Source organism: Pipra filicauda, unplaced genomic scaffold, assembly GCF_003945595.2.
Source record: "Pipra filicauda isolate LSUMZ 115617 unplaced genomic scaffold, ASM394559v2 scaffold769_size99583_pilon, whole genome shotgun sequence".
In the NCBI taxonomy this organism is placed as follows: Eukaryota; Metazoa; Chordata; class Aves; order Passeriformes; family Pipridae; genus Pipra; species Pipra filicauda.
Genome location: NW_024104941.1, coordinates 78,687 through 99,590, shown reverse-complemented (window position 1 = coordinate 99,590; position 20,904 = coordinate 78,687). Strand labels below are relative to the sequence as shown.

General features: G+C 67.2%; 2 protein-coding genes across 3 annotated transcripts; one reads left to right on the top strand and one right to left on the bottom strand.

Annotated features, from left to right (window-relative positions):
- The first annotated feature begins 6 nt into the window (after positions 1-6).
- On the top strand, positions 7-12,124 carry LOC113999376 (spectrin beta chain, erythrocytic). Its single transcript, XM_039389769.1, has 23 exons — positions 7-839; positions 919-1,056; positions 1,146-1,905; positions 1,995-2,197; positions 2,281-2,371; positions 2,446-2,592; positions 3,113-3,376; positions 3,512-3,727; positions 3,814-3,903; positions 4,004-4,279; positions 4,616-4,746; positions 4,998-5,202; positions 5,283-5,657; positions 5,804-6,048; positions 6,128-6,266; positions 6,342-6,426; positions 6,524-6,720; positions 6,800-6,909; positions 7,182-7,269; positions 10,198-10,367; positions 10,453-10,626; positions 10,697-10,739; positions 11,242-12,124. The coding sequence occupies exons 1-23, from the start codon at positions 25-27 to the stop codon at positions 11,410-11,412; spliced, it is 5,133 nt and encodes a 1,710-aa protein (XP_039245703.1). The 5' UTR covers positions 7-24; the 3' UTR covers positions 11,413-12,124.
- Positions 12,085-20,283, bottom strand: PLEKHG3 (pleckstrin homology and RhoGEF domain containing G3). 2 transcript variants are annotated; one of them, XM_027742775.2, is made up of 17 exons: positions 20,256-20,283; positions 17,433-17,746; positions 17,244-17,344; positions 17,076-17,145; positions 16,941-16,987; positions 16,712-16,862; positions 16,409-16,543; positions 16,134-16,316; positions 15,876-15,968; positions 15,704-15,790; positions 15,556-15,589; positions 15,362-15,469; positions 15,113-15,187; positions 14,984-15,022; positions 14,858-14,865; positions 14,586-14,771; positions 12,085-14,133 (listed from the first exon to the last, which is right to left on the bottom strand). In XM_027742775.2, the coding sequence occupies exons 2-17, from the start codon at positions 17,706-17,708 to the stop codon at positions 12,559-12,561; spliced, it is 3,168 nt and encodes a 1,055-aa protein (XP_027598576.1). In that variant the 5' UTR covers positions 17,709-17,746; positions 20,256-20,283; the 3' UTR covers positions 12,085-12,558. The 2 variants fall into 2 exon arrangements, with proteins under 2 accessions (XP_027598576.1, XP_027598575.1); XM_027742774.2 differs by having other exon boundaries at positions 14,984-15,187.
- Between the last annotated feature and the right edge of the window lie 621 nt (positions 20,284-20,904).

Here is a 20,904-nt window from a genome sequence, read left to right as displayed (position 1 = left end):
CGGGACCGCGTGAGCCACCTGGAGATGTGCCGGCGGGAGCTGCAGGTGCTGGCGGCACGGAGGAGAGCCTTGCTGGAGCAATCCCGCTCCCTCTGGACCTGCCTGTGGGAGCTGGACGAGGCGGAGAGCTGGATAAAGGAGCAGGAGCAGCTCTACTCCTCCCTGGACTTCGGGAAGGACCTGCCGGGCGTGCTGCTGCTCCAGCGCCGGCACGCTGCCTTCGAGGCCGAGCTGCGGAGCCGGGGCGGGCGGCTGCAGCAGGCGCTGGCGGCGGGCGAGGGGCTGGCGGCCGCGGGCCGGGCAGCCGAGCGGCTGCGGGAGCGGGGGGCGGCCGTGCAGGCGCTGTGGACGCAGCTGGAGGAGCTGGCGGCGTTCCGGCGGCGCGGCTTGCGGGAAGCCGAGGGCTTCTTCCAGTTCCAGGTGGAGGTGGAGGAGCTGGCGGAGGGGCTGCAGGATGCCCAGCGGCGGGCGGCCGCCGAGGAGCTGGGCCAGGATGAATCCCGCACCCTCGTCCTGCTGCGGCAGCACCAGGAGCTGCTGGACGAGCTGGCGGCCGCCCGGGAGCAGCTGGACCGACTGGCGCAGCAAGCCGAGGGCTTCCCGCCGGAGCTGCGCGCCGGCCCCGAGGCTCAGAGCCGGCTGGCGGCACTGCGGGAGCTGCACGCAAAGGCGGCCGCGCTGGCCGAGCGCCGCGGCCGCCAGCTGCAGGACGCCCTGGACCTCTACACCGTCTTCGGGGAGAGCGACGCCTGCCACCTCTGGATGGGCTCCAAGGAGACCTGGCTGGCGCAGCTGGAGGTACCGCAGGCGCTGGAGGACCTGGACGTGGCGCAGCGCAGGTAGGAGCCCCCGCGGTGGCGGTGCCGCCGTGCTTTGGTGCGGAGGTGCTGCCCGCGCTCAGCCCGGCTCTCCCCGCAGGCTGGACGGGCTGGAGCAGGATATGGCTGCCGTGGCTTCCCAGATCGCCGCGGTCAACCAGGCAGCCGATGGGCTCCTGGCCAGCGGGCACCCCCGGAGCCCGCAGGTGCGGCAGTGCCAGGAGCAGCTCAACAAGAGGTACCGTGGTGGGTGACACTGGGGTGGGTGGGCTGGTGGGTGATATCCCAGCAGTGCATCCCCCACCACCCCACGCCTCTGTCCCGCAGGTGGGACCGTTTCCGGGAGCTGGTGTCGGAGCGCCGGCGGGCGGTGGGCTCGGCGCTGCGACTCCTTAACTACAACCTGGAGTCCGAGGAGACCCAGCAGTGGCTGCGGAGCAAAGCCCGGGCGGTGGAGGCCACGGCTGAACTGGGCCGTGACCTGGCCGGCGTCCTGGCCACCCAGCGCAAGCTCTACGGCATCGAGCGGGAGCTGGCGGTGGCCCAGGACCGCCTGGCTGCCCTGCGCTCCCAGGCCGAGCGCCTGGCCGAGGAGAGGCCCGAGGCGGCCCCGGAGGTGGCCCAGAGGCTGGCGACGGCGACGTCCGCCTGGGACGAGCTGCAGGCAGCCCTGGGAGAGCGGGCGGCATCCCTGGGGGAAGCTGGGCAGCTCCGGAGCTTCCTGCAGGACCTGGATGACTTCCAGGCGTGGCTCTTCGGCGCTCAGAAAGCCGTGGCGGCTGCCGACGAGGTGCCGGCGTCCTTGGCGGAGGCGGAGGAGATGCTGCAGCGGCACGAGGCGGCCCGGCGTGACGCCGAGGAGCACGCGGGTGCCTTCGCTGCCCTGGTGGAGGCGGGAGAGCGGGTGCTGGGGGGGCAGACGGACCCCGAGTACGAGGGGCTGCGGCAGCGCCTGGGCGGCGTGGAGGCCGGCTGGGCTGCCCTGGGCAGGATGGCGGAGGCTCGGCAGCGCTTCCTCACCCAGTGCCGCAACTTCCAGGAGTTCCTCCGCGACGCCAAGCAGGCGGAGATCCTCCTCACCAACCAGGTGGGTGCCCAGGCAACGTCCTTTGGGGTTCCTTGGCACACACCCAAGAAGGGATGACCCTCCGCTGAACCCTTGCTGTGCCCCCCCAGGAGTACACGCTGTCCCACCTGGAGCTGCCCCCCACGCTGGAGGGCTCGGCCGCTGCCCTGCGCCGCTTCCAGGATTTCCGTGCCGGTGTGGAGAGCAGTGCTGAGAAGGTCCCCGAGGCGGTGGCTGGTGGCACCAAGCTGGTGGCTGAAGGGAACATCTTTGCCGAGAAGATCTCCGAGAAGTGCCAGGCTCTCCAGGAGCGGTGAGTCCAGCTCAGGGCTGGTGGGTGGGTGGGCAGCGGGTGGGCAGCGGGGCTGACGCTACCCATCCACCGTCCCCTGCCAGGCACGGAGCCGTCATGGCCAGGGTGGAGGAGGCATCTGGTTTGCTACAGGACAACCACGACCTGCAGACCTTCCTGCAGAGCTGCCGGGAGGTAGGAACACGGCACGGCCGGTGGCACCCCTGGGGCATCCCCACCAGCCAAATCCTGACACCCTTTCCCTGCAGTTTGATGCCTGGGTGGAGGAGAAGATGCTGATGGCTCAGGATGTCTCCTACGGAGAAGCCCGTGGTCTCCACAGCAAGTGGCAGAAGCACCAGGCATTCATGGCTGAGCTGGCACCCAACCAGAGCTGGCTGGAGAAGATCGAGGCGGTGGGTACTGGCACTGTGACCGGAGAGGGTCAACGGAGCTGGGGAAGGGTCTGGAGCATGAGGAATGGCTGAGGGAGCTGGGGGGGCTCAGCCTGGAGAAAACAAGGCTCAGGGGGCACCTTCTCGCTCCCCACAACTCCCTGACGGGAGGGTGGAGCCAGGTGGGGGTCAGGCTCTGCTCCCAGGAAACAAAGGAGAGGACAAGAGGAAACTACCTCAAGCTGTACCAGGGGAGGTTCAGGTTATATATCAGGGAAAATTCCTTCATGGAAAGGACTGTCCAGCCCTGGCACAGGCTTCCCAGGGCAGTGGTAGAGGGATTTAAAAGTCGTGTGGATGTGGCACTTGGGGACGTGGTCAGTGGTGGCCTTGGCTGTACTGAGGGAACAGCTGGACTCCGTGGCCTTAGAGGCCTCTTCCAACCTTAGCGATTCCACGATTCTGGAAGGTTCTCAGCCAGCGGCATGGGAGGGATGCCCCTGTGCCGTGGTGGCCACCAGCCTGTCTGTTGTTGCCGCAGGAGGGGACGGAGCTGGCGAGCCGCAAGCCGCAGTACAGCGAGGTGGTGCTGCGGCGGCTGGAGGAGCTGCGCCGGCGCTGGGACGGGCTGCGCGGCGCCGCCGAGGAGAAGGGTCGGCAGCTGTTCGAGGCCGAGCGCTCGGCGCTGTATGCCCAGAGCTACGCGGAGCTGGAGAGGTGGCTGGGGCGGGCGCAGGAGGAGCTGCGCGCCGCCAAGAAGGTCCAGGACCTCACCGCCACCAACCTGCTGCTGAAGAGGTTGACGGTGGGTGGGGGTACCTCACTGGTTCCTTTGGGGAGGGGTGGGAGGTCCGAGGTGATGGGTTTTTGTTCCCAAGTGAGGCTGGGGGTCTCCAGCTTGGCTCTGACCCCCTTGGCTCACATGGGTTTGCCCCTGCAGAGACTGGAAGAGCAAGTGGGAACGTGGATGAAGGAGCTGGAGGAACTGGGGTGGCAGGGCACCCCTGGTGCCGGGGCCGTGCCGGATGCCACCGGGCAGGAGCAGATGCTCCGGCAGCGAGTTCTTGAGCTGCTGGAGCCACTGAAGAGGAAGAGGAAGGAGCTGGAGACTGCCAAGGCCATGTACCAGCTGGGGCGGGATCTGGAGGATGAGACGGTGAGCATCCTCACCACAGCGGGGCCTGGGGTGCAGGGGGCACCCATGGGTGCTGCGGGGGGCTCAGTGGGTGCTCTTTCCCGCAGCTGTGGGTGCAGGAGCGGCTGTCCCTGGCGAGGTCGACAGATCATGGCACTGACCTCCCGACCGTGCAGCGCCTGGCCAAGAGGAACCAGGTGAGCCCAGGCGCTGTGGCGACACCCACCATCCCAGAGGGTCCCTTGGGATCACCCATCCCCTGGGTGACCATCACTGTGACCTCCTGCCCCCCGGCAGACGCTACAGAAGGAGCTGGCGGGCCATGCCCCCCGCCTGGCTGAGGTGCTGAGCCGGGGAGAGGCGGCGGGGAGCAGTGAGGAGCCGGGCCCGGAGCTGGCGGCACGAGCACAGGAGCTGCAGGCGCTGTGGGAGACCCTGCAGGAGGAGGCAGCCGCCCGGCACCGGCGCCTGCAGGAGGCTGAAGAGGCCCAGCAGTACTACCTGGATGCCAGCGAGGCCGAGGCCTGGGTCAGCGAGCAGGAGCTCTTCATGGGACCCGAGGAGAAGCCAAAGGTGAGGAGCGGATCCGTGTGGTGCTCCATGTCATGGGGGGTCTGTGCTGTCATGCTGTGCTGGGACACCCCATGTCAACCTGAGCCATGCCATGCTGTGCTGTTGGACATCATCCATGTCTAACAGGACACATTGTGGTGTGTCACACTCCTATGTGCCATTCCTGTGCCATTACACACTATCCACCCCATGCCATGCCATGCCATGCCATGCCCCGCTGAGCTCAGCATTGCTCCCCAAGGCATCAGATGGAGCCAGGACATCCCTGTAGGGTGGGCGGTGGATCTGAACCCTGGTCCCTGTCCCCTGACCAAGCCTCTGTCTTCCATGCCATAGGATGAGGAGAGTGGCTTGGTGATGCTGAAGAGACATGTCCGGCAGCTGCGCTCCATCGAGGACTACGGACACACCATCAAGGAGCTGGCAGGGAGGGCACAGCAGCTGCTCTCCGCCGGCCACCCTGAGGGGTAGGTGCCACTGCTGCGTGTCCCCTGTCCCTCGGGGCGGTCCCATGCCCTCAGTGATGCATGGGTGGGGGGTTTGGCAGGAGCTCTGGCAGTGTTGGCTGCTCTGGTTGGGCAGGGAGGTGGCTGCAGAGGGACATGGGGAGCACAGAGCGGGTCCTTCACCCCCAACCCCCCCTGCTTGTCAACATGGGTGGGTTGGGGACATCTTTTCCCGGGTGAGAACTGGGTGTCTGTGTGCCGGGACCGCGCAGGGAGCAGATCATCCGGCTGCAGGGCCAGGTGGACAAGCACTACGCGGGGCTGAAGGAGGTGGCTGAGGAGCGCCGCCGGCGCCTGGAGAACATGTCCCACCTCTTCCAGCTGAAGCGGGAGGTGGAAGACCTGGAGCAGTGGATCGCCGAGCGCGACGTGGTCGCCTCCTCCCAGGAGATGGGGCAGGACCTGGACCACGTCACGGTGAGGGTCACAGGGTGAGCGTGGCAGTGCCAGCGGGTGGTTTGAGGGCGTGACTTGACTCTTCTCTCCCCTCCGTGCAGCTCCTGAGGGAGAAGTTTCGGGAGTTTGCGCGGGAGACGGGCAGCGTGGGGCAGGAGCGCGTGGACCGGGTGAACCTGACCATCGAGGACCTCATCGACGCAGGGCACACCGAGGCGGCCACCATGGCCGAGTGGAAGGACGGGCTGAACGAGAGCTGGGCCGACCTGCTGGAGCTGATCGACACCCGCATGCAGCTCCTTGCCGCCTCCCACGACCTCCACAAGTACTTCTATGACGGCACTGAGCTGCTGGCCCTCATTGCCACCCGGCGCCAGGAGCTGCCCCAGGACCTGGGCGAGGACGCTGGCACGGTGGAGGCTTTTCACCGCATGCACAGCGCCTTCGAGAGGGATCTCCAGCTGCTGGAGGCACAGGTGAGGCTCCATCCCGGCATTGCGGATGCCAGCACTCAGCATTCCCAGTGGTCTAGTGGAAGGTGCCCCTACCCACAGCAGGAGGTTGGGCTAGATGGTCTTTAAGGTCCCTTCCACCCTGAACCATTCCACGATGCTCCGTGCAGGTGCAGCAGTTTCGGGAGACGGCGGCGCGCCTGCAGACGGCCTATGCCGGGGAGAAGGCGGCCGGAATCCAGGAGCAGGAGCAGGAGGTGTCCCGAGCGCTGCAGGAGCTGCTGGAGGCGTGCAGCGGGCGCCGGGCACGGCTGGTGGACACGGCCGACAAGCACCGCTTCTTCAGCATGGCACGGGATCTGCTCTCCTGGATGGAGAGCACCGTCCGGCAGATCGAGACACAGGAGAAACCCAGGTATGGGTGCGCCCGGCGGGCACCTGGGACGGGAACGGCACCGATGGCACTACTGACGTTGGTACCCCTCTGTCCCCAGGGATGTCTCCTCGGTGGAGCTGCTGATGAAGTACCACCAGGGAATTAGGGCCGAGGTGGATGCTCGGAGCAAGAACTTCACCACCTGCATCGAGCTGGGCAAGAAGCTGCTGCAGCGCAAGCACCAGGACTCACCAGAGGTGAAGGAATCAGGGATGGGGGGGCGTGGATGGATGGTGCCACCAGGGCCACCCCCTCATGGCTTTCCCTCTCAGATCAAGGCGAAGCTGGTGGAGCTGGTGGACAAGAGGAAAGCCATGATGGAGACGTGGGAGCAGCGCTGGGAGCGGCTGCGGCTGCGTGAGTGCGCCGGGGGTGCCAGGGAAGTGCACAGCGGTGCCGAGGGGGTAGCAGGGAGGGTGGGCCAGGGGCTGAGCTCTGTCCATCCCTCTCCCAGTGTTGGAGGTTTGCCAGTTCTCCCGCGATGCCTCGGTGGCCGAGTCGTGGCTCATGGCGCAGGAGCCCTACCTGGCCAGCAGCGACTACGGGCAGACGGTGGATGCGGTGGAGAAGCTGCTGAAGCGACACGAGGCTTTTGAGAAGTCCTCGGCCACCTGGGAGGAGAGAATCGCCGCCCTCAGGAAGCTGACTACGGTGAGGAAGGCTCGTGATGAGGCCTCTGCCTGCCCTGCCTCAGCTCCCCCTTAACACTTTCTCCCCTCTTCCCCGGCAGCTGGAGCTCCTGGGCGGGCGGTCGCTGCGTGAGGGGCTGGTGCGGGACGGGACAACGCACTCCAAGGCTCCTGACTACCACTTGGATCTGGATGGGGAGCTGGATGCCGGGTAAGGGCTGCCACCACCATTCCACGTGGCCAGGGACACCATTTCCACATCGTTTTTCTCAAACCATTAAGGATTTTTTTTAACATTAAGGGGCTTTTTAGCAATTTGCCTTTTCCGAGCAACAAACTGATGCTCTTCAACAGCATGAAGGTCAAGCCTCACCCTGACAGGGTTTTCATCCCTTGGTGGGGACAGGAGAGCTGCAGCCAGCCCCAAATCCCTGCAGGATCACAGCTGGGATGGGGATGCTGAATGGCTGCTTCCCTGTGCAGGTCTGAGGAGGAAGAGGATGAGGAGGAGAAGAGGAAGGATGTGAGCACACAGGACACTTCGATACCCACCACCGATGGACCAGAGCCGGTCAGTTCTTGAGTTTAGCTTTTACCTTCTCCGACAGCCAAAACTGTCTCCCTGCATGTCCCACCGTTCCTGGCACCCCTTGTGACTGTGACCACATTGTGCTGACAGCTCCCTGTGTCCCCAGCCCTCACCTTGTCCTTGCCCTGAGTTGAATAAATGCTAAATTACCCCAAAAAGGCCAGGCAGCCAGAGGGGTGCTGCAGGTCCCCTTTGCCCCAGCTCCTGGGGTGACATGGGGGGTGGCACCTGTGGGTGCACGTGTGTGTCTGGGATTGGTGCAGCAGTCAGAGCTGGGGTGTCTGCCCTGGAGTGGGCAGATCCCGGCTACTCCAAGGGACATCATCGCTCTATGGGGCACTGTCACCCTGTGAGGCATCGTCACTCCAAGGAGCGTCGTCACCCCTGCGGGACATCGTCACCCCCTGGGGCATTGTCGTCCAGAGGGACATCATCACCCCGTGGGACATCAGCAGCCTGTGGGGCATCGTCACCCCAAGAGACCCATCACTGTATGGGGCATCGTCACCCCATGGAGCACTGTCACCCTCTGGGGTATTGTCACCTTGTGGGACATTGCCACCCTACAAGGCATCAGCACCCTGTGGGGCATCGTTACCCCCACGGCGTTGTCACCCTGCAAGGCATCGTCACCCCACAGGGCACTGTGTTGTCACCTCATGTGCCAGCCCCCTTGTGCCCGCTGCCAGCCTCTCTGCTCCTCCTGCCTGCTCTGCCTGCATGATGGGGACATGATGGCTTTCTGGAGGCTTTGCCTGCTTGGGGACAGGACCCCCTTCTGCCTCTTCTGCCTGCTTGGGGACACGGGTGTCTGCTGGCTCCCGGGGGACAGGAACGTTCTCCCCTGCCTGGGGACAGGATCCTCGAGTACCTACACAGGGACTAGATCATTTGTGCCTGCTCAGGGCTCTTCTGGCTCTTCGGGGACAGGGTGCTGCTCTGCCTGCTTGGGAACACAGCCACTTTCATCTGCTTGGGGACAGAGCCCCCTCTGCCTACTGCCAGCCTGCTCAGGGACATGGGCATCTTCTGGATCCTTGGGGACAAGATCACTTTCCCCTGCCTGGGGGCAAGATCCTGGAGTACGGGGACAAGAGCGTTTCTGCCTGCCTGGGGACATGGGCATCTGCTGGGGACAGAGTCCTGCTCTGCCTGCTTGGGGACACAGTCACTTTCAGCTGCTTGGGGACAGGAGCCCCCTCTGCCTATTCAGGGACACGAGCACTTTCTGGCTCCATGGGGACAGGGTCCTGCTCTGCCTTCCTGGGAACTTGGGAATCTGCTGGCTCCATGGGAATAGGGTCCTCTCTGCCTGCTCAGGAACATGGATACTTTCACCTGCTTGGGGACAGGAGCCCCATCTGCATGGAGACACAGGCATCTCCTGGCTCCTTGGGGACAGGATCACATCTGCCTGCCTGGAAACAGGGCCCCTGAGTACCTATTTGGGCCCAAGATCATTTCTGCCTGCTTCAGGACACGGGCATCTCCTGGCTTCCTGGGGACATGGACCCTGGCCTCGCCCCTCCTGTGGCACCCAGCTGGATGGGTATCCCTTTTACTGGGGACCACGGCCCCTGACTGCACCTCTTGCTGTCCCCAAGGCCTTGGGCTGGCAGCAGCAGTAGGGTGGCTCCCAGGACTGCTCACCTGGCTCAGCTCAAACTCATCACCCCACGTCTGGGGCACCACTGGCACCGAGATCTGGGGGGCCTGGGGCTGGACCGTGTCCCAGCTGCTCACTGGGATCCTTCCAGTAGCCACCAGTTCCCATGTACTGGAGCTGGGGTGGTTTCACTGGCGCTGTGCTGAGGGTCCCTGCTGCTTGCTGGGGCCTTCCCAGCAACAACCAGTTCCCACATTCCGGAGCTGATGAGGTCACTGTCACCAAGATCTGGGGGTCCCAGGGTTGGACCATGTCCCAGCCACTCACTGGGGTCCTGCCAGTAGCCACCAGTTCCTGAATATTCAAGCTGGGGGGTCACTGACACTGTACTGAGGGTCTCAGGGCTGGACCATGTCTGAGATGCTTACCAGCGTCCTCCCAGTAACCACCAGTTTCCAGATATCAGAACTGGTGGGGTCACTGGCACCTCAATGAGGGTCTCAGCCATCACCAAAGTCCTCCCAGTAGCCACCAGTTTCCACATATTGAAACTGGTGGGGTCATTGGCACTTCAATGAGAGTCCCAGCCATCACTGGAGTCCTGCCAGTAGCCACCAGTTCCTGAATATTCAAGCTGGTGGGGTCACTGACACTGTACTGAGGGTCTCAGGGCTGGACCGTGCCTGAGATGCTCACTGGGGTCCTCCCAGTAACCACCAGTTTCCAGATATCAGAACTGGTGGGGTCACTGGCACCTCAACAAGGGTCTCAGCTGTCACTGGAGTCCTCCCAGTAGCCACCAGTTCATGAATATTCGAGCTGGTGGGGTCACTGACACTACTGGGGGTCCCAGGGGTGGACTGTGTCCCAGATGCTCACTGCAGTCCTCCAAGTAGCCACCAGTTTCCACATACTGAAACTGGTGGGGTCATTGGCACTTCAATGAGGGTCCCAGCCATCACTAGAGTCTTCCCAGTAGCCATCAGTTCCTGAATATTCAAGCTGGTGGGGTCACTGGCACTGTAATGAGGGTCTCAGGGCTGGACTGTGTCCCAGCTGCCCACTGGCATCCTCCCAGTAGCCACCAGTTCCCACATACCAGAGCTGGTGCAGTCACTGGCACTGAGACCTGGGGGTGACCTGCCCCCAGGCCAGAGCTTATCGACCAGCTCAAGGACTGTGACCCTCTGGTGACAGTGACCCACGTACCCGGTGCCACCACGGGAGGGGACAACACCTCCCCGCGCATCCCTCGGTGGCGGTGGGTGACGCCGCGGCGTAACCGCGCTGTTGCTTTGCGACAGCTGGCGCCGAGGACGGGCGACGAGGAGCCGGTGTCACCAACCCCGCGGCCACCACGGGAGGAGCCGGAGGAGCCGGCCACGCTGCCGGCCCGCGTCAGCAGCGTCCAGCTGGAGGGCTACCTCGGCCGCAAGCACGACCTGGAGGCGGCCACCAAGCGCGCGTCCAACCGGTAGGCAGGGCGGTGGCAGCGGCGGCGGGGCCCACGGTGTCCCCGGGCGGGGCGGTGACACCAGGGTGACCCGGTGCTGGCGCAGGTCGTGGAGCACGCGGTACTGTGTCCTGCGGGGCGGCCAGCTCGCCTTCTTCAAGGACGCCAAGAGCCGCGCGCTGGGGCTGCCGTGCCAGGGCGAGGAGCCCCTGGGGCTGCGCGACGCCCGCTGCGAGGTCCCCGCTGGCTACAAGAAGAAGAAACATGTCTTCAAGCTCAGGTGAGGGCACGGCATGGCGCGGGGGGCACGGTGGGCACGCGTGGCACTGGCCTATGTCCTCTGTCCCCAGGCTCAGCAACGGCAGCGAGTGGCTGTTCCACGGCAAGGATGAGGTGAGGGGTGGCCTGGGGGGTGACATGGGGGGGCTGGGGGACACGATGGTGACCAGCAGTGACCGGGGGGACAGAGGGTGGCCAGTGGTGCTCAGGGGACACAGGGGTAGTAGCCAGAGAGGTCCAGAGGGACACAGGGTGGCTGGCTGTTCCCAGGGGACACAGTGGGACACCACTGGTGCGCAGGGGACATGGTGGCCAGCAGTGATCAGGGGGATGTGGGGTGGCTGGTGGTGCCCAGGGGGACACAGGGGGATAGTAGCAGTGCCCAGGGGACACAGGGGTGGCCAGGGGGACACTGGGGGGCCAGTGGTGGTCAGCGGACACAGGGGTGGCAAGAGGTGCCATAAGGACACAATGAGGGGCTGGCAGTGCCCCAGGGGAATATGGGCAGCTGGGGAAGACGTAGGGTAACTGGCATCACCCTGGGGGACATGGGGGTGGCCGGGAAGGTGCTGGGGGGACAGGGGAGCCCCTCCTGATCTTCCTCCTGTGCCCGCAGGAGGAGCTGCAGGCCTGGCTGCAGGGGCTGAGCGCGGCCATCACCGAGTGTCGGGGCAGCTGGGGGAAGACGCAGAGCCTCCCCCTGTCCCTGCCCCCGGCGCCTCCCGAACCCCCCCTGCCCCGCAAGGACAAGGAGAAACGCTTCAGCTTCTTCCCAAAAAAGAAATAACCCCCCCGGATGGCGGGCGGGGGGGGGGACACACCCCACGTCACGCCAGCGGGGCCACGCGTGTGTAAGGACACGCGTGTGCAGTACCTGTACAGGTGCCACCGGGTCTAGAGGGCACGTGTGGGGGGGTCACACACGTGGGCGGGAGCCCCCCCCCGCGAGCACACGTGTCCGTGTGCACAGGTGTATATATATATATATATATATATATATTTGTATTTATATATATACATACATTTACACGTTTCAGGCACACGCCTGTGCGGAGGCGAGCGCAGGTGCCCCCCCCCAGGCGCGTGCCCCTCGTGCCCACGCGTGTCCCTGCACGCACACGTCTGCACACGTGTGTCCCCGCATGCAGGTGCACCCCCGGCCCCCCCCACCTCCGCACGCACGGCACGGGTGTGCATGGACCCCCACCCAGCACCCACACGGGGGAGTGCGCGAGTGCCCCCCAAAGCCATAAACCCCCCCCCCGCAGCACGTGGGTGCAGAGGGGGGACCCCCCCCGGCCCCTGCGGGCACCAACCAAAGAGCGTCGGCCCATGGGGGCCCCTCTCCAGCACCCCCCGCCCCGTGCCCCCCCCAGCCGGGGTGGGGGGACCCCCCCTGCACCCCGCGGCCGGGCCAAGACACCTCGGGGGGGGCGGGTGACCAGAGAGGAACTTTGGGTTCAGTTTGGGTTTTTTTTCTAATAAAGATATGAAAGCGAGCGGGGTGTAGTGCTGGGCACCAGGGGGAGGGAGGGGGGCTGGGGGGCACTGAGGGGACATGGGGGGGCCCCTGGTCCTGGGCACGGGGGGAGGTTCATGGGCTGCCCCTTTTTCCAGGTAGGTTGGGGGTCCCCAGGGTGCTCTTTCTGCCAGGTGGACTGGGGGGTCCACGGGGTGCCCCTTCTTCCAGGTACATTGGAGGTCCATGGGATACTCTATCTCCTGGACACGCTCGCTGTCCATGAGGTGCTCCTTCTTCCGGGCAAATTGGGGATCCCCAAGGTGCTCCTTCTCTTAAACAACCTGCGGGGCCGTGGGGTGCCCTTTCTTCCAGGTAAGTTGGAGGTCCATGGGGTGCTCCTTCCCCTGAGGGTCCGTGGGGTGCTCCTTCCCCCGGGGGTCCACAGAACGCCCCTTCTCCCCGTCCCCCCTCCTAGCTGGCAGCGTCGAGGCTCTGAAACTTCTGCCGGAGGTCCCTGACGAGGCCGTGGCGGGGGGGCTCGGGGGTGTCGGGGGGCTCGGGGCAGCGCCGCCGGTACTCCTCGGAAGCCTGGTAGGCTTTGCAGCGCTCCACCACCGCCTTCAGGCAGATCTTCTCGCGGGTGGTGGGCGAGCGGATCTGCACGTACGTGGGGGGCTCCGGCAGCCGCTCCAGCACCAGCACCCGCTGCCCGGGGCCCAGGGGGGCTTCTGCCGCCACCCACAGCGCCCCGTCGCTGCTGTGCCTCGCCGGCGCCGGGCTCCGGCTGTCGGACCCCCCGTTGGCCTCGGCGCTCCGGCTCCGGCCGCCGCCGCGCTCCTTCCCGACGGGGCGCCCGCCCCGAACGGGACCCTCGGGCGCCGAGCGGCTGCGGCTCACGGGCGGGGGCCGGGGGGCGCCGAAACGGGCACGGAGCTCCCGCACGTCGGGCCAGGCGAAGGGCTCGGCACCCACGGGGCTCGAGGGGCTGCGGGGGACACACGGGGACGGGGGCACCGCCAGCCCTCCTCCGTCCCGCGGCGCAGCCGGCGAGGGTGTGCTGGGAGGGGGGTCCCCGTCCTCCCGCGGCAGCGGGGGCCGGCGGGCGCCGGCGCGGCGGCTCTTGATGCGGAGGCTGTACTGCCGTGCCAGCTGGTACACCTTGGTGCCCAGGTGAGGGGGGGTCAGCAGCAGCTGGGGGGGCGGCCCCGGAGGTGACCCCCCGGCGCCCACATCATCCTCCTCCAGGATGAGCAGCGGCTCGGGGGGCTGCACCCCGTTCTCCTGGCACGGCTCCGGTGCCTCGGGCTGCGAGGGGGGCTCGGGGCTCCCGGGGGGCCGCGGGAGCCCGTTGAGGCGGGACACGGAGCTGCGCACCAGCCCCTTGGGGATGAAGGAGAGGCTCTCGCGGCGGCGCACCCCGAAACCGGCGTCGCGGTGCTCGGCGTGGCCGTAGTAGCTCTTGATCTTGTCGAGGAGCAGGCGGTCCCGGTTGGAGAGCAGCGATTCCCGGCGGGCTCTGGCGAAGGGCTCGGGCGAGGGGATGGTGCTGCAGGAGCCCCCGGGCTCCCCGGATTCGAGCGGGGGGCCCCCATCCAGGCTGAGGGTGCTGCCGCCGTGGCTGGGGGCGCGTCCCAGCGGCCCCTCCAGTGCCAGGCTGCTCCGCCGGGACAGGCTGCTGCCGCCGCCGAACCGCTCGGCAATGACGCTGGCCTGGTCCAGCACCGAGGGCGGCAGGATGCTGGCAGCTCCTTCCTCCTCCTCTTCCTCCTCCTCCTCCTCCTCGCTGCTCAGCACCTGCAAATCCTCCGCAGCGCGCTCCGGCTCCCTGTCCCCACTGGGCAGTGCCGGGGGCCCCGCCGGGGATGGGGATTTGGGTGCCTCTGGCACCTCACGGTGCTCACCGGAGCTGCCAGCGGGTGAGTGGGTGCTGGGTCCCTGGGGACCCCCAGGTGGGGGCTGCAGGGCTGCACTGACCTTCTCACAGCTCCCTGGCCCCCAGCTGCTCGGCCGTTTGGGTCCCTCCAGCACCCATGAGTGCCCCACGGCCTGGGCGAGAGCAAAGGTGGGGTGTCACGAGCTGAGGGGGCACTGGATGCTCCAAGTAGGGGGAGTCCCAGCCAAACCACAGCTTAGGACCCTGCAGTGGCCCTGGGAGCAACACAGGGTGCCCTGGTACTGATGTGGGGTACCCCAGCAGTGGTGTGAGATGCTCTGGGAGTGATGTGGGGTACCCTAGAAGAGATGTGGGATGCCCTGGGAATGATGCTGGGTGCCCTGGAAACAATATGGAGGGCCCAGGAGTGACACTGGGTGCTCTGGGAGTCATATGGGGTGCCCTGGAAACAATATGGAAACACCCCGGGAATGACACTGGGTCCTGCCCAGGGAGGGACATGGGGTGCCCAGGAGGTGATGTGGGATGCCCCAGGAGCTATACTGTGTGCCCTGGGAGAGACATGGGGTACCCCAGAAGCGATCCGGGGGACCGAGGTGGGTACCTGCTCTTCCTGGGGCTCCACCAGCCGATTCCCAGCCTCAGGCAGCTCTTCCTGGCAGTCCTTGCCCAAAGCCTCCTCTCCCTCCTCCTCCTCTTCCTCCTCCACCATGCCCTCAGCCGCTGTCCAGGCTCTGGGGTGCTGGGGGGGCTCCCCCCCTTCCAGGAGTGCCCCGTCGCTGCCAGAATGCTGCGCGGGGGCGAGGGCAGGGCTCAGCGCCCTGTGCCAGGGCTGGGGGGCACTGGGCACGCCAACCCACCCACACCCAGCCTTACCTTCAGCCCTGCCAAACAGGAGAGAGAAAAGCAGAGATTAGGGGGGTGCAGCATCCCAAAATTGCCCCCACAGCCCCTGGGCGCCCCTCTGCCTGTCACGCCGGTGCCACAGCCCTGCCAGCTCACCTTGCTCGCCCAGGTGCCACAGGTTGTGCTTGGAGGGCTCTGTGGGGAGGTGAGGTGACAGTGGCATCACCCCTGTGTCCCCAAACTTGTCAGCACCCCGAGCCCCCCGAGCCTTGCTGCCATTCGCACCCGACTGCCTGCGCCCCCCGTGTCCCTGCAGCCGTTCCAGGAGCGTCTCCATGTGCTCCTGGTGCTGGAAGGGCTCTGTGGGGACAGGAACAGGGACACCATCAGCAGCCAGTGCCACCCTCCCTGCAGGCATTGGTGTCACCCAGCCATGGCTTGGCCTGGGTAAGTGGTGGAGGTGGTGTGGTGTGGACACTGGGGACAGTGGGAACACGGAGGACAGTCAGGACACTGGTGACACGCAGCTCTCACCGGACTGCCGGCGTCCCTGGAGTGGCTCGGTGGCAGCGTCACCCAGGGGCTGGCAGGACCAGCTCTTCTTCAGGCGCTCGGGGCTGCAGCGGGGCAGGCGCGGGGGGTCTGTGGGGACAGGGGATGACACGGGGGAACACGGGGGGGGACAGAGGAGGGCAGGGAGGGAATGGTGGGGTGCCGGTGCCACTCACAGAACAGGTCCATCTCCAGGATGGCTTCCTTAGCCTAGGTGGGGGGAGGATGAAGAGAGGTGGGGGTGAAGGTAAGGTGCAGCTGCCTCCCACTCGCCATGCTGAGGGGTCCCCGGTGGCACCAAGGTGCCATCCACCTCACCCTCACCTTCTGGGGGATGGTGGCGTGGTGGTTCTCCAGGATGAGCCGCTTGATGTGGTGGGTCCACATGCGCTTCTCCTCCACACTCTTGGCCTGAGGGGCACAGGGAGGGCGCTGGGGTCAGGCAGGGGGCTCCCAGGGGGGTCCCCAGGGTGCCCAATGCCCCGTGCCCCATTACCTGCAGGCTGTGCTGCTGCTTGCCGTGCTTGTAGTGTGCCAGGCTGAAGCACAGCGAGTCCCTCGTGCTCTCGATCAGCATCAGCGAGGAGCACTGCAGGGAGAGGCATCAGCATGCCCGGAGTGCACCGGGACTCCCACCCCAGAACCCACCGAGGTTCCCGACACCCACTCCATCCCTGGCATCCACCGGGGTCCCCAGCACTCAGTGGGCTCCCTCATGCCCAGCACCCCCCAGTGCCCCATCCCTGTCTCGCACCGGGATGTGGCTCTTGTACACGTAGTGGTCCCCGCGGCGCTTGGTGATGAGCAGGGCCTTGTCGAAGAGGAAGAGGGCACGGTCGTGGCGCACCCGCTGCGCCCGGAAGGTGCCCTCCAGCACCAGCTCCCCGTAGCTCGTCAGGTCCGGCCCCTTCCAGCCCAGCAGCAGCGACTGAATCTCCTGCATGGACACACAGGGGACACAAGCATCAGGACACCTGCCACAGCGCCCACCCAGTGCCCCCCCAGCAGCGGTGACCCCCCGGTGCCCACCTGCTGGCGGATGGCGTGCTCGTGCTTGCGCTTCATGTCGTTGATGTACCAGGCGACGCAGGTCATGGTGTCGATGGCCTCCAGCACCAGCTCGTAGTCGTCCCCTGCCTTGTGCTCGAAGTGCCGGGCGATCTCCTGGGCACAGCACGTGCCATCAGGGCAGTGCCCACGGGCACGTCTTGCCCGGGGTGTGCCAGGGAAATGTGCCCTGTCAGGTGCCCAGACTGCTCCAGGGAACCTCTGCCAGGTGCCCGTGCCACAGCGGGTGCCCACACCATGCCGTGCCACGCGCCGGGCGCTCACCTGGAGCAGCAGGTGGTACTTGAGGATCCTCTGGACGGGCTTGAGCAGGTAGGCCCCGAGAGGCAGCGCGTGCCGCAGCCGCTCCTGGCATTCCCGCAGGAACCGCGCCTGGACCTTGCTCCTCATGCACTCGGCCAGCGCTGCCACCGAGCTGTGGGCAAGGGAGCAGGCTCAGACCCCTGCCCACCTCTGCCCACCTCCCTGCCCACCCCCCTTTGCCCCCACTCACCTGGGGTAGTTGTTGCAGTACTGGGTGTAGATGGTGAATTCCTGGCTCTGCGGGCAGAGGGAGCGTGGTGAGACCTTGGCACGGCCCCGGTGCCCCCCTGGAGCCCCCCATGCCCCTCACCATGCCCGCCCTTACCCGGGTGACAAAGCACACGGCCACGGCCACGGGGTCACTGGCACAGCTCTCCAGGTTCTGCAGGAGGGTGCTGGGGGGCACAGAGAGGACAGGGTGACCACAGCCCCCCCCACTCACAGGACAGGGTGGCACTCCAGTGCCCCTCCCCAGTGGCACCCGCTCGCCCACCTGCTGAGCTCGTAGATGTCCTCGATGTTCCCGAAGAGCGCGCTGACCTGCTCCGGCCGCAGCACCGGCTCCTCCGCGTCGATGATCTTGCCCAGGTAACCCTGCCAGGCATCCACGGTGGCAGTGACACCCCCCAGATCCCAAACCTCACCTGAGGGGTCTCCCCCCGGGTGCCCCCCCTGCACCCACCTCCACGATGCTGCGCAGGTCGCGGGCGTAGGTGCGCTCCGACTCCACAATCTCCAGCACCACGCGGTCCAGGTAGCTGGGCTTGGCCCCAGGACCACCGAAAGGTGCCAGGGGGTGCCCACTGCGGGCACCCGGCCACCCCCCCGGGGCCGCGTTGTTGTTGGTGTTGTGGAGCCCCTCGGCCCACGGCTCGGTCACGGCACCGGCCGGATCCTCCATGGCACAGCCGGGCTCCGGGCTCAGGGCAGGGCGCTGTGGGCAAGCGGGCACTGGCATCCCGGCATCGCCTGGCACCGGCGGGGCACAGGGCGGCTCTGTGGGGAGAGCGGCGGGGTTAGGGGGTGCGGGGACCCCCCAGATCTGGGTGGCGTGTGGCACCAAGGGGGGTCACCCTGATGAAGAGCCCTGATGGCCAAACCCCCCCCATGCCAAGGGGTGCCAGCATCCCCCAACCCTGAAAATCCCCGGATAGAGCACAAAGGAATTTTGGCACAGCCCACTGCAATGCTGAGAACAGAGGGTTCAGCCCCCCCTCCTCACCCCACACTCGGGGACTGTGCTGGGACCAAGTGGGACCAGCGCCATCGCCCCCACCCACCGGGGCCGTGCGTCAGCGCCGCGCCCACGGGACACCTTCCAGGTGAGCTCAGTGCCGGCTCGCCCTTCCGGACCACCAGTGCCACCGGGATCCTCCCGTGCCACCGAAACTGCTCGGTGCCACCAACACAGCTGAGGCACCAAAAAACAGCGGCCGGCAGCAAAGCACATGGGAACAGCGAGGCCACCGAGCCTGGTCACCCCGGAGAGTGGCCCTGGGGACGGTGACCTTGAGCCAGGCCACGTGCTGTGCCGGGGACATGGCCACCCGAGCCCCCCGGCACCCCCAGCACCGGCACCCAACCGGTCAGGCCGGTTCCTGCCGGCGCCTCCCCACACCCACCGTGCTGCCTGGCCGCCATCCTGCCACCGCCCTCCCCGGGGCTTCCCCAAGCACGCCAGGAGCCCCCCAAAAAGCCACCGCGGTGCTCCCCAAGTGGGGTCCAGCCCCACAGCCCCAGCGGTGCCACGGCCTGGGACCCTGGGTGCTGGCACAGCTGGCTCTGCCATGAGGCACCTCCTGGGCATCCCAGATGATTTGGTGAGCAGCCCCCCAAACCCCAAATTCCTTAGCCCCACAGCCATAGGGCACCTGGCCCCACGGGCACCCCGACTCCAGGGGGACACCCAGCCCCATGAGCAGCCCGTGACACCGGGGCCCCCGAGCATCCCCCCCCGGCACGGTCTGACCTCCATCCCACTCTGCTGGGGGACAAGAGGGGACTCCCAGGTGGCACTGGGGGACCAGACGGGGGCTCCCCCACGTGACACCCGGCCGGGGATTTGTGGCCACTGCAGTTCGTCCCCAAAAGCCAGCCCCGGCCACCCTAATCCGCTCAGAGCACCAGGATTACGGCGCCGTTCCCACGTCACCGGGACCGTGGCCACTCGCCTCGGCCCTCTGGCCACCTCCGTCCCGCCCCGGCGAGCGGGGGGGGGGGTTGATCCTCTTATTCCCCCAGTGTCACCTCGGTGGGCACACGGCTGCCCAGAGCCCCCCGGCTCCCGCTTGCTCCGGGTGGGATTAGCCCTGATTTTCATCCCCCGACCCGCCGCAGCCCCCGGGTACCCCCAGCCCCCGGAGTGCCGACCTGGGTGCAACCGGGGGCTCCCGAAAACTCCCCAGCGGGGGAAACTGAGGCAGGGGCCGGGGTTGTGCCGGTGCCGGCGGGAGGGAGGTGGGAGGTGGGGTTTTCTCCCCGCCGTGGGATCCGCCTGCTCCGTTGCACATTCCAGCGCGGGAGTTGGGGCGCGAGGCACAGCCCACGGCGTTTTCCCAGGATCCCGGCACGGCACGGCACGCCGGGAGAGGGGCCGAGGCGCGCCAACCCGCCGGAGCCATATAAGGGCAGGCGGTTCACCATTTCCAGGCATTTTCCAGAATCCCAGCGGCCTTGGGAGCGGGGAGGTCCCCGCGGCTCCAAGCCCAGCTGCCGCGGCCGTCGCTCCCGTCGCTCCCGGCCCCGGCTGGCACCGCCGGGCCCGGCGGGCACGGGCTGGGCGCCGGCGCTCCCGCCCGCGGGGACACCGGGGGCCCGGCACAACGGGGGTCCCCGTGTCAAGACATTCCCGGGACACGGCGGCATCGACTCCGCGGGGCTGCCAAAGCCTCTTAGTGCCCGGCGCCCGTGGCGTCCCACCGCCTAATCCCAATGGAGGGGCGCGGGGCACCCCCACCCCACACCGGGACCCCCGTCCAGGGGTCACCCCGCATGCCCCAGCCTGTCCTGCACGCTCCGGCTGGGCCTGGGGACCCCCCACGTTTCCGTGAGTGCCTGTCCCGGGAGTTTCCCAGCACTCCCAGGGTCCCCAGTCCACTGCACCCCCCGGGACCCAGCCCTGGTCACCCCAGGATCCACAGCTACCGTGGGGACCCCCAGCTCCTGCCTCACTGGCACCCTCAGCTCCGGGCATCCCTGGATCCACGAATCCTGCCCTTCCAGGACCCGTGGATCCTGCTCCACCGGGACCCACGGATCCTGCCCCACGGGAGTGCAACGGCTCCCGCCCTACCGGGACCCACGGATCCTGCTCCACCGGGTCTCAGGGATCCCACTCCACTGGGATGCAACGACTCCCGCCCCACCGGGACCCCCGGATCCCGCCTCGCCGGGACCCTCGCTGCCGGGCACCCCCGGGACCGCCCCCTCCCGCCCGGCGGGGACCCCCGGCTCCCCGCCCGCGGCCCCCACGGCCGTGCCCCGCTCCCGCCCGGGCCGGACTCACCGCGCTCCGCTCCCGCCGCCGCCGCCCCAGCCCGTCCCGTCCCGCCCCGTCCCGGTCGTGCCCGCAGGAAGCGGCGGGAGCGCCCCGGGGCGGGGACAGTGGCCGCCCCGCCCGGCCCCGGGAACGGGGACTCCCGGGAATGGGAGCGGGATAGGATCGCAGGGAGCCTGGGCGGCGTGTGGGGCACGGTCCGGTACTGTCCCGGTCCCTGACCAAGTATGGTCCCGGTACAGCCCAGATACTGTCCCGGTACGGTCCGGGTGTGGTCCAGGTACTGTCCCGGTGCCGGTACGGTCCAGGTATGGTCCCGGTATAGTCCAGGTACTGTCCCAGTACAGTCCAAGTCCCGGTATGGTCCAAGTACTGTCCTGACCCATTCCTGGCACGGTCCCAGCACTGTCCTGGCACGGCACTGACGCTGTTCCGGGATGCACCGATGCACAGCGTGGGGGGATCCCACACCCACCAGGGCACCCGCGGGGTCACTGCCCCACCACGGGCACCGCGTGCCACCAGCCATGGGGTGGATGTGGGGCACCCCCCCGGTGCCGGAGCAGGGGGGGGGGTACACCCAGTCCCCCTCTATCCCACCTCTGCCCCTTCCGTCGCCAGTGCCCTGCTCTGGCACTGCCGCGATGCCTGAGCACCC